Source organism: Salmo salar, chromosome ssa16 (genome assembly GCF_905237065.1).
Source record: "Salmo salar chromosome ssa16, Ssal_v3.1, whole genome shotgun sequence".
NCBI classification, from domain to species: domain Eukaryota; kingdom Metazoa; phylum Chordata; class Actinopteri; order Salmoniformes; family Salmonidae; genus Salmo; species Salmo salar.
Genome location: NC_059457.1, coordinates 58786886 through 58799418, shown reverse-complemented (window position 1 = coordinate 58799418; position 12533 = coordinate 58786886). Strand labels below are relative to the sequence as shown.

The window sequence follows — 12533 nt, the reverse complement described above, 5'->3', positions numbered from 1 at the left end:
CTGATATACTGCTCTAATGCTATCCCTGCTATCATGGCTGAGGCTGATCTGATACTCTACATAACTCTAACATTGCAATCCATTTTTTCATTGTAGTTGCAAACTATTGTGGATCTTCATGCAACGACATTGCTCATGATCCCCCCCATGTGTATTGCTCATGATCCCCCGTGTATATTGCTCATGATTCCCCGTGTGTATTGCTCATGATTCCCCGTGTCTTCCTTCCTCTATCAGGTGAAGTGTAATGAGTGTATTGCTCATGATTCCCCGTGTCTTCCGTCCTCTATCAGGTGAAGTGTAATGAGTGTATTGCTCATGATTCCCCGTGTCTTCCTTCCTCTATCAGGTGAAGTGTAATGAGTGTATTGCTCATGATTCCCCGTGTCTTCCTTCCTCTATCAGGTGAAGTGTAATGAGTGTATTGCTCATGATTCCCCGTGTCTTCCGTCCTCTATCAGGTGAAGTGTAATGAACAGCCCAACAGAGTGGAGATCTATGAGAAGACAGTGGAGGTGCTGGAGCCTGAGGTCACCAAGCTCATGAACTTTATGTACTTCCAGGTAACACCAATCAGCCGGAGGTACCCTCACCTCTCTCTCTCTCTGTCACACCAACCAGACCTTATTTATAAAACCCTCTTAGGCCTCACAGATCTGAGATATCTACTGCAGCCCTCATCCTCCACATACAACACCCGTTCTGCCAGTCACATTCTGTTAAAAGTCCCTAAAGCACACACATCCCTGGGTCAAAAATGCAAACCATCGCATAACATGAGGGGCAATTGTTGATTTTGCAAAAAATTCTGTTATTGGTACTGCAGAATGATGCTTTCTCTCCACTACCTATTGTTCCTGCAGTGAGGATTCAACGTCTTCATCGAATGTTTTTGAATTTATCTGCAGTGAATCGGCAAAAAGCAGCAGTATCCTACCAGTATTTGGGAGCTAAATGCAGGGCCGGATTAAGACATCATAGGGCCTGGGCTTTATTTATCTACCAGTATTTGGGAGCTAAATGCAGGGCCGGATTAAGACTTCATAGGGCTTTATTTATCTACCAGTATTTGGGAGCTAAATGCAGGGTCGGATTAAGACTTCATAGGGTTTGGGATTTATTTATCCTACCAGTATTTGGGAGCTAAATGCAGGGTCGGATTAAGACATCATAGGGTTTGGGATTTATTTATCTACCAGTATTTGGGAGCTAAATGCAGGGTCGGAATAAGACATCATAGGGTTTGGGATTTATTTATCTACCAGTATTTGGGAGCTAAATGCAGGGCCGGATTAAGACTTCATAGGGTTTGGGATTTATTTATCTACCAGTATTTGGGAGCTAAATGCAGGGTCGGATTAAGACATCATAGGGTTTGGGATTTATTTATCTACCAGTATTTGGGAGCTAAATGCAGGGTCGGATTAAGACATCATAGGGTTTGGGATTTATTTATCTACCAGTATTTGGGAGCTAAATGCAGGGTCGGATTAAGACATCATAGGGTTTGGGATTTATTTATCTACCAGTATTTGGGAGCTAAATGCAGGGCCGGATTAAGACATCATAGGGTTTGGGATTTATTTATCTACCAGTATTTGGGAGCTAAATGCAGGGTCGGATTAAGACATCATAGGGTTTGGGATTTATTTATCTACCAGTATTTGGGAGCTAAATGCAGGGCCGGATTAAGACTTCATAGGGTTTGGGATTTATTTATCTACCAGTATTTGGGAGCTAAATGCAGGGCCGGATTAAGACATCATAGGGTTTGGGATTTATTTATCCTACCAGTATTTGGGAGCTAAATGCAGGGTCGGATTAAGACATCATAGGGTTTGGGATTTATTTATCTACCAGTATTTGGGAGCTAAATGCAGGGTCGGATTAAGACTTCATAGGGTTTGGGATTTATTTATCTACCAGTATTTGGGAGCTAAATGCAGGGTCGGATTAAGACATCATAGGGTTTGGGATTTATTTATCTACCAGTATTTGGGAGCTAAATGCAGGGTCGGATTAAGACATCATAGGGTTTGGGATTTATTTATCTACCAGTATTTGGGAGCTAAATGCAGGGCCGGATTAAGACTTCATAGGGTTTGGGATTTATTTATCTACCAGTATTTGGGAGCTAAATGCAGGGCCGGATTAAGACTTCATAGGGTTTGGGATTTATTTATCTACCAGTATTTGGGAGCTAAATGCAGGGCCGGATTAAGACATCATAGGGTTTGGGATTTATTTATCTACCAGTATTTGGGAGCTAAATGCAGGGCCGGATTAAGACTTCATAGGGTTTGGGATTTATTTATCTACCAGTATTTGGGAGCTAAATGCAGGGTCGGATTAAGACTTCATAGGGTTTGGGATTTATTTATCTACCAGTATTTGGGAGCTAAATGCAGGGTCGGATTAAGACATCATAGGGTTTGGGATTTATTTATCTACCAGTATTTGGGAGCTAAATGCAGGGCCGGATTAAGACTTCATAGGGTTTGGGATTTATTTGTTTTCTTGGAGTTCTCCATGATCCACGAATTCGTACAGGGTTTAAGTTCAATGTTTTAATTCATTTGTTAAATGCTTTATTGACAAATAACACTGTCGTTAATGTCATTCATGTAAGGAAAGAAGGCTAGTGTTTAATGTCACACGATCTGTGAAAACTAATATTGAATGTAGGCTACCTGTTCTGCGTGTATTCATGTGCCTTGGCTGAGAGGGTAGTGGGCTGGGTGACCTGTTTGGTGGTGGTGGTGTGGGTGACCTGTTTGGTGGTGTGGGCTGGGTGACCTGTTTGGTGGTGTGGGCTGGGTGACCTGTTGGGTGGTGTGGGCTGGGTGACCTGTTTGGTGGTGGTGTGGGTGACCTGTTGGGTGGTGTGGGTGACCTGTTGGGTGGTGGGGGCTGGGTGACCTGTTTGGTGGTGTGGGCTGGGTGACCTGTTTGGTGGTGGTGTGGGTGACCTGTTGGGTGGTGGGGGCTGGGTGACCTGTTGGGTGGTGTGGGCTGGGTGACCTGTTTGGTGGTGTGGGCTGGGTGACCTGTTTGGTGGTGTGGGCTGGGTGACCTGTTTGGTGGTGGTGTGGGCTGGGTGACCTGTTTGGTGGTGTGGGCTGGGTGACCTGTTGGGTGGTGTGGGCTGGGTGACCTGTTTGGTGGTGTGGGCTGGGTGACCTGTTGGGTGGTGGTGGGGGCTGGGTGACCTGTTGGGTGGTGGTGGGGGCTGGGTGACCTGTTGGGTGGTGGTGGGGGCTGGGTGACCTGTTGGGTGGTGGGGGCTGGGTGACCTGTTGGGTGGTGTGGGCTGGGTGACCTGTTGGGTGGTGGGGGCTGGGTGACCTGTTGGGTGGTGGGGGCTGGGTGACCTGTTTGGTGGTGTGGGCTGGGTGACCTGTTGGGTGGTGTGGGCTGGGTGACCTGTTGGGTGGTGGGGGCTGGGTGACCTGTTGGGTGGTGTGGGCTGGGTGACCTGTTTGGTGGTGTGGGCTGGGTGACCTGTTTGGTGGTGTGGGCTGGGTGACCTGTTTGGTGGTGGGGGCTGGGTGACCTGTTGGGTGGTGTGGGCTGGGTGACCTGTTTGGTGGTGTGGGCTGGGTGACCTGTTTGGTGGTGTGGGCTGGGCGACCTGTTCGGTGGTGTGGGCTGGGTGACCTGTTTGGTGGTGGGGGCTGGGTGACCTGTTTGGTGGTGGGGGCTGGGTGACCTGTTGGGTGGTGTGGGCTGGGTGACCTGTTTGGTGGTGTGGGCTGGGTGACCTGTTTGGTGGTGTGGGCTGGGTGACCTGTTTGGTGGTGTGGGCTGGGTGACCTGTTTGGTGGTGTGGGCTGGGCGACCTGTTTGGTGGTGGGGGCTGGGTGACCTGTTGGGTGGTGTGGGCTGGGTGACCTGTTGGGTGGTGTGGGCTGGGTGACCTGTTTGGTGGTGTGGGCTGGGTGACCTGTTGGGTGGTGGGGGCTGGGTGACCTGTTTGGTGGTGTGGGCTGGGTGACCTGTTGGGTGGTGTGGGCTGGGTGACCTGTTGGGTGGTGGGGGCTGGGTGACCTGTTTGGTGGTGTGGGCTGGGTGACCTGTTGGGTGGTGGTGTGGGCTGGTTGACCTGTTGGGTGGTGTGGGCTGGGTGACCTGTTGGGTGGTGTGGGCTGGGTGACCTGTTGGGTGGTGGTGTGGGCTGGGCGACCTGTTGGGTGGTGGGGGCTGGGTGACCTGTTGGGTGACTGGCGAATTGAAAATTTTAAATGAAAAGAAGCCTAGTTAATTAATGAAGTGGAAAACACTGGTCACTGTGTAACATTGTATACACATTTAATACCGTTTTTCCATGTTGCAGTCATGGTAGTTCTATTTTACTCAGTTGGCCCTATTAAAGCAATGCATCTTTAATGTGCTCGATAGTGACCCTCCGTTTCTCCTCTTCAGCGAACGGCTATAGACCGGTTCTGCGGGGAGGTGCGTCGTCTCTGCCACGCTGAAAGGAGGAAAGACTTTGTCTCTGAGGCCTACCTCCTCACCTTGGGGAAGTTCATTAACATGTTCGCTGTGCTCGACGAACTCAAGAACATGAAGTGTAGCGTCAAGAACGACCACTCTGCCTACAAACGGTACTATACGCACGCACGCACGCACACACACACACACACACGCACGCACGCACGCACGCACGCGCGCACACACACACACACACACACACACACACACACACACCACACACACACACACACACACACACACACACACACACAGTAGTCTCTGATCCAGAGCCACTACAGTAGTGAGTCATTTAGCAGACTCTCTGATCCAGAGCCACTACAGTAGTGAGTCATTTAGCAGACTCTCTGATCCAGAGCCACTACAGTAGTGAGTCATTTAGTAGACTCTCTGATCCAGAGCCACTACAGTAGTGAGTCATTTAGTAGACTCTCTGATCCAGAGCCACTACAGTAGTGAGTCATTTAGTAGACTCTCTGATCCAGAGCCACTACAGTAGTGAGTCATTTAGCAGACTCTCTGATCCAGAGCCACTACAGTAGTGAGTCATTTAACCTGTTATGGCTAGGGGGCAGTATTTTCACGGCCGGATATAAAACGTACCCAATTTAATCTGATTATTACTCTTGCCCAGAAACTAGAATATGCATATAATTATTAGCTTTGGATAGAAAACACTCCAAAGTTTCTAAAACTGTTTGAATGGTGTCTGTGAGTATAACAGAACTCATTTGGCAGGCCAAAACCTGAGAAGATTCCAAACAGGAAGTGCCCTGTCTGACCATTTCTTGGCCTTCTTGATTATCTCTGTCCATTACAGGGGATCTCTGCTGTTACGTGACACTTCCTACGGCTCCCATGGGCTCTCAGAAGGCGGCAAAAAGCTGAATGATATCGAGGCAGCCCCTGGCTGAAAAACATTAGCGCGTTTGGATAGTGGCCAGTCACAGTACTATGAGACTCAGGCTCGTGCACGAGGGGATCCCATGCTTTTATTTTCTCTCTCTTTTGTACGTAAACACGCTTTCCCGGTCGGAATATTATCGCTTTTTTACGAGAAAAATGGCATAAAAATAGATTTTAAACAGCGGTTGACATGCTTCGAAGTACGGTAATGGAATATTTAGAATTTTTTTGTCACGAAATGCGTTGTGCGCGTGACCCTTATTTACCCTTCGGATAGTGTCTTGAACGCACGAACAAAACGCCGCTATTTGGATATAACTATGGATTATTTTGAACCAAACCAACATTTGTTATTGAAGTAGAAGTCCTGGGAGTGCATTCTGACGAAGAACAGCAAAGGTAATCCAATTTTTCTAATAGTAAATCGGAGTTTGGTCAGGGCTAAACTTGGTGGGTGTCTAAATAGCTAGCCGTGATGGCTGGGCTATCTTCTCAGAATATTGCAAAATGTGCTTTCACCGAAAAGCTATTTTAAAATCTACATTCTATCTACATGAAAATGATACAAATCTTAAAGTAACTTCTAATTTTGTAATTTTTTTATTGAACCTTTATATAATTAGGCAATTCAGTTAACCTCTTACATCTAGACGTTCCGCTAGCGGAACACCTGCTCCAATATCCAATGATAGGCGTGGCGCGAATTACAAATTCCTCTAAAATACAAAAACTTCCATTTTTCAAACATATGACTATTTCACAGCATTTTAAAGACAAGACTCTCCTTTATCTAACCACACTGTCCGATTTCAAAAAGGCTTTACAGCGAAAGCAAAACATTAGATTATGTCAGCAGAGTACCCAGCCAGAAATAATCAGACACCCATTTTTCAAGCTAGCATATAATGTCACAAAAAACAAAACCACAGCTAAATGCAGCACTAACCTTTGATCTTCATCAGATGACACACCTAGGACATTATGTTATACAATACATGCATGTTTTGTTCAATCAAGTTCATATTTATATCAAAAACCAGCTTTTTACATTAGCATGTGACGTTCAGAACTAGCATACCCCCCGCAAACCTCCGGTGAATTTACTAAATTACTCACGATAAACGTTCACAAAAAACATAACAATTATTTTAAGAATTATAGATACAGAACTCCTTTGTGCAATCGAGGTGTCCGATTTTAAAATAGCTTTTCGGTGAAAGCACATTTTGCAATATTCTGAGTAGATAGCCCAGCCATCACGGCTAGCTATTTAGATACCCACCAAGTTTAGCACTCACCAAAGTCAGATTTACTATTAGAAAAGTTTGATTACCTTTGGTGCTCTTCATCAGAATGCACTCCCAGGACTGCTACTTCAATAACAAATGTTGGTTTGGTTCAAAATAATCCATTGTTATATCCAAACAGCGGCGTTTTGTTCGTGCGCTCAAGACACTATCCGAAAGGGTAATGAAGGGTCACGAGCATGGCGCAATTCGTGACAAAAGATTTCTAAATATTCCATTACCGTACTTCGAAGCATGTCAACCGCTGTTTAAAATCCATTTTTATGCCATTTTTCTCGTAAAAAAGCGATAATATTCCGACCGGGAATCTGCGTTTAGGTAAACAGAGGAAAGAAACAAAGCATGGGGTCGACGCGGGCACGCGCCTGAGTCTCACAGTACTGTAACCAGCCACTACCCAAACGCGCTACTTTTTTTCAGCCAGAGCCTGCAAAGCCACGATTCAGCTTTTTGCCGCCTTCTGAGAGCCCATGGGAGCCGTAGGAAGTGTCACGTAACAGCAGAGATCCTCTGTAATGGATAGAGATAATCAAGAAGGGCAAGAAATTGTCAGACAGGGCACTTCCTGCATGGAATCTTCTCAGGTTTTGGCCTGCCAAATGAGTTCTGTTATACTCACAGACACCATTCAAACAGTTTTAGAAACTTTGAAGTGTTTTCTATCCAAAGCTAATAATTATATGCATATTCTAGTTTCTGGGCAGGAGTAATAATCAGATTAAATCGGGTACGTTTTTTATCCGGCTGTGAAAATACTGCCCCCTAGCCATAACAGGTTAACAACAAATTCTTAATTACAATGACGGCCTACCCCGGCTAAACCCTAACCCGGACGACGCTGGGCCAATTATGCGTCGCCCTATGGGACTCCTAATCATGGCCGGTTGTGATACAGCCTGGAATCGAACCAGGGTCTGTAGTGACGCCTCTAGCACTGAGATGCAGTGCCTTAGACCGCTGCGCCACTCAGGAACCCACTTTGCCAACTATGTAAAAAAAAACTGCCTACATAAAGCCAACAAAAAAAAAAAAACAATGCAGGCTGCAGGTGGAAACTATCCTGATCAAAATAAACATCCTATAAATCACATTGGCTATGCATGGCCTGTCTGCAACAAACTGGAAACATTGTATAAAATATTCTGGGCCCGGTTTCCCATGCCATTGGGCTCTGGCTATTTAAAATGTTATTATTATTATTTTGTTTTTTTAGATCAGATTTAATATTGCAGATAGATTGTGGCTCCTACCAATGTAATTGTCTGCATCATTTCCAATCCCCCATATATTTTTTTGTATGTACATATGCATTCGTAAAATATTCAGACCCCTTGAACTTTTCCACGTTTTGTTACGTTACAGCCTTATTCTAAAATAGAATAAATGTTTTTTTCCCCTCATCAATCTACACACAATACCCCATAATGACAAAGTAAAAACATTTTCTTCTATTTTAAATGTTAGCAAATTTAAAAACGGAAAATATCACATTTACATAAGTAAATCCAAAAAGGTCCCAGACGTGCGCAATGGGGTTGAGATCCGGGATAGATATAGGTCTGTAGCAGTTCGGGTCAAGAGTGTCCCCTCCTTTGAAGAGGGGGATGACAGCAGCTGCTTTCCAATCTTTTGGAATCTCAGACGACACGAAAGAGAGGTTGAACAGGCTAGTAATAGGGGTTGCAACAATTTCGGCAGATCATTTTAGAAAGAAAGGGTCCAGATTGTCAAGCCCAGCTGATTTGTATGGGTCCAGATTTTGCAGCTCTTTCAGAACATCAGCTGACTGGATTTGGGAGAAGGAGAAATGGGGAAGGCTTGGGCAAGTAGCTGTGGGGGGTGCAGTGCTGTTGGCCGGGTTTGGGGTAGCCAGGTGGAAAGCATGGCCAGCCGTAGAAAAATGCTTATTGAAATTCTCAATTATAGTGGATTTATCGGTGGTGACAGAGTTTCCTATCCTCAGTGCAGTGGGCAGCTGGGAGGAGGTGTTCTTATTCTCCAGGGACTTTACAGTGTCCCAGAACTTTTTGAGTTTGTGTTGCAGGAAGCAAATTTCTGCTTGAAAAAGCTAGTCTTGGCTTTTCTAACTGCCTGTGTATATTGGTTTCTAACTTCCCTGAAAAGTTAACAGCGAGTAGCAGCAGTGTATAAGGGGGGGGTCAATGTAAATTGTCCGGTGGTGATTTTTATGAATTGTTCATCAGTCTAATGGCTTGGGGGTAGAAGCTGTTGAGGAGCCTTTTGGACCTAGACTTGCCGCTCCGGTACCGCTTGCCGTGCGGTAGCAGAGAGAACAGTCTATGACTTGGGTGACTGGAGTCTGACAATTTTATGGGCTTTCCTCTGACACAGCCTATTATATAGGTCCAGGATGGCAGGAAGCTTGGCCCCAGTGATGTACTGGGCCGTACACACTACCCTCTGTAGCGCCTTACGGTCAGATGCCGAGCAGTTGCCATACCAGGCAGTGATGCAACCAGTCAGGATGCTCTCGATGGTGCAGCTGTAGAACCTTTTGAGGATCTGAGGACCCCATGCCAAATCTTTTCAGTCTCTTCACAACTGTCTTGGTGTGTTTGGACCATGATAGATCGTTGGTGACGTGGACACCAAGGAAGTTAAAACTCTTCTGTCCTGCTCCCTCTCATGCCCCCTGGAGGTGTAGCAGTGGTGATGCCACTCTAGTGTGAAGCAGTTTTATTAAAGGAGGAGGCCATTTTTGTCTGCCAAGTGGCAGTGTGCAGCATGTTTAGTAAGTAATGCACCGAGTTCCTGTGATGATGATAATAGGGCTGTCATTTCTCAGAGTCCGGGTCACCCTGTCTCCTCCATGTCCTTCTGTTCTATACAGCAAGTAAACCTTCACGTAAGGGTGGTTCTGAGAGGCCCGTCTCCTCCATGTCTTTCTGTTCAATACAGCAGATAAATCTTCACGTAGGGGTGGTTCTGAGAGGCCCGTCTCCTCCATGTCCTTCTGTTCAATACAGCAAGTAAACCTTCACGTAAGGGTGGTTCTGAGAGGCCCGTCTCCTCCATGTCCTTCTGTTCAATACAGCAGGTAAACCTTCACGTAAGGGTGGTTCTGAGGGGCCCGTTTCCTCCATGTCCTTCTGTTCTATACAGCAGATAAACCTTCACGTAAGGGTGGTTCTGAGAGGCCCGTCTCCTCCATGTCCTTCTGTTCAATACAGCAGATAAACCTTCACGTAAGGGTGGTTCTGAGAGGCCCGTCTCCTCCATGTCCTTCTGTTCTATACAGCAGGTAAACCTTCACGTAAGGGTGGTTCTGAGAGGCCCGTTTCCTCCATGTCCTTCTGTTCAATACAGCAGATAAACCTTCACGTAAGGGTGGTTCTGAGAGGCCCGTCTCCTCCATGTCCTTCTGTTCAATACAGCAGGTAAACCTTCACGTAAGGGTGGTTCTGAGAGGCCCGTCTCCTCCATGTCCTTCTGTTCTATACAGCAGATAAACCTTCACGTAAGGGTGGTCTTTTTGAACGTAGTCTTGTCCAGACAGAATGCAGGTGGATGTTCTATTTAAAAACTCTCCACCCATCAGGCAGGAATAAAGAATAGTTATATCATGGTTTTCAGTAACTAGTTCCTGTTATTGGTATTCCATACCTCCGTCTAGTGGTCACTCCAGCTCCCTACAACTACAATCTGAGGAAACGTTCACATGGTAATATTTAAAAGCAATAATTTATGATATTTCTCTGCTTTTGTATATTTGGTATTTAATCGAGGTCATGCTTTCTATTCTGCTGATTCATAGATGTTCTGTTTTAGTTTTGCGTAATCATGTGACATATGCAATTCTCGTTGAAATAGAAGCCAGGTGTGCCGATGATTTACGCTGATGGGTCAGGGTTAAACGTTTGTTTTGTTTTCACCTCATACGCTGATTTTTATGGGAACCGTGATGTTGTAATAAACATTTACATTGTGTATTCAAGCCTCAGTTTTGGACGTATTCCTTGTCATTGAAATCACCACAGGAAGAGACAAAAAACATGTCTGTCTGTGTTGATATTGGTTGAATAACCTCCTTCTGGGCTCGTCTCTCTGTTCTCTATCACCCTCTCCTCTCCTCTCCCCCCTCTCTCTCTCTCTCCCTCCCTCTCCTCTCCCCCTCTCTCCCTCCCTCTCCTCTCCCCCTCTCTCTCTCCCTCTCCCCCTCTCTCTCTCCCTCCCTCTCCTCTCCCCCTCTCTCTCTCTCCCTCCCTCTCCTCTCCCCCTCTCTCTCTCCCTCCCTCTCTCTCTCCCTCCCTCTCCTCTCCCCCTCTCTCTCTCCTCTCCCTCTCTCCCTCCCTCTCCTCCCCCCCTCTCTCTCCCTCCCTCTCCTCTCCTCTCCCCCTCTCTCTCTCCCTCCCTCTCCTCTCCCCCTCTCTCTCTCCCTCCCTCTCCTCTCCCCCTCTCTCTCTCCCTCCCTCTCCTCTCCCCCTCTCTCTCTCCCTCCCTCTCCTCTCCCCCTCTCCCTCCCTCCCTCTCCTCTCCCCCTCTCTCTCTCCCTCCCTCTCCTCTCCCCCTCTCTCTCTCCCTCCCTCTCCTCTCTCCCTCCCTCTCCTCTCCCCCTCTCCCTCCCTCTCCTCTCCCCCTCTCTCTCTCTCTCCTCTCCCCCCCCTCCCTCCCTCTCCTCTCCCCCTCTCTCTCTCCCTCCCTCTCCTCTCCCCCTCTCTCTCTCCCTCCCTCCCTCTCCTCCCCCCCCCTCTCTCTCACTCCCCTCAGTTCAATTCAAGGGGCTTTATTGACATGTGAAACGTGTGTTTACATTGTTAAAGCATGTGAAACGTGTGTTTACATTGTTAAAGCATGTGAAACGTGTGTTTACATTGTTAAAGTAATATATGGTCATACATTTGTGTATCTGTGTAATCTGAGGGAAATATGTGTCTCTAACATGGTCATACATTGGGCAGGAGGTTAGGAAGTGCAGCTCAGTTTCCACCTCATTTTGTGGGCAGTGTGCACATAGCCTGTCTTCTCTTGAGAGCCAGGTCTGCCTATTTCTCAATAGCAAGGTTATGCTCCATGAGTCTGTACATTGTCAAATCTTTCCTTAATTTTGCTCTCTCCCCTCCCTCCCTCCCTCCCTCCCTCCCTCCCTCCCTCCCTCCCTCCCTCCCTCCCTCCCTCCCTCCCTCCCTCCCTCCCTCCCTCCCTCTCCTCTCCCCCTGTAGAGCTGCCCAGTTCCTCAGGAAGATGTCAGAACCCTCGTCCATCCAGGAGTCTCAGAACCTCTCCATGTTTCTGGCCAACCACAACAAGATCACTCAGGTAACACACACACCTGGCCAACCACAACAAGATCACTCAGGTAACACACACACCTGGCCAACCACAACAAGATCACTCAGGTAAAACCTACCTGGCCAACCACAACAAGATCACTCAGGTAACACACACACCTGGCCAACCACAACAAGATCACTCAGGTAAAACCTACCTGGCCAACCACAACAAGATCACTCAGGTAAAACCTACCTGGCCAACCACAACAAGATCACTCAGGTAACACACACACCTGGCCAACCACAACAAGATCACTCAGGTAACACACACACCTGGCCAACCACAACAAGATCACTCAGGTAACACACACACCTGGCCAACCACAACAAGATCACTCACTCACACACACACCTGGCCAACCACAACAAGATCACTCAGGTAACACACACACCTGGCCAACCACAACAAGATCACTCACACACACACCTGGCCATTTGATCTCCATGACATCACCAGCCAACATTACTGTTTTTTAGCTAATAATAATTACATAAATATTTTAATAGGGTTGGCTACACTTCCAGCATTAATAGCTAG

The 12533-nt window shown here is 46.9% G+C and overlaps 1 protein-coding gene across 1 annotated transcript in view; it reads left to right on the top strand.

The window, feature by feature from the left end:
- The window catches only part of cyfip1 (cytoplasmic FMR1 interacting protein 1), a 96535-nt gene that overhangs the window by 11868 nt on the left and 72134 nt on the right, over window positions 1-12533 (top strand). The window contains exons 5-7 of the mRNA XM_045697505.1: window positions 462-563; window positions 4423-4604; window positions 11885-11981. Coding sequence (XP_045553461.1) covers window positions 462-563; window positions 4423-4604; window positions 11885-11981 — 381 coding nt within the window. The remainder of the gene's footprint in view (window positions 1-461; window positions 564-4422; window positions 4605-11884; window positions 11982-12533) is intronic.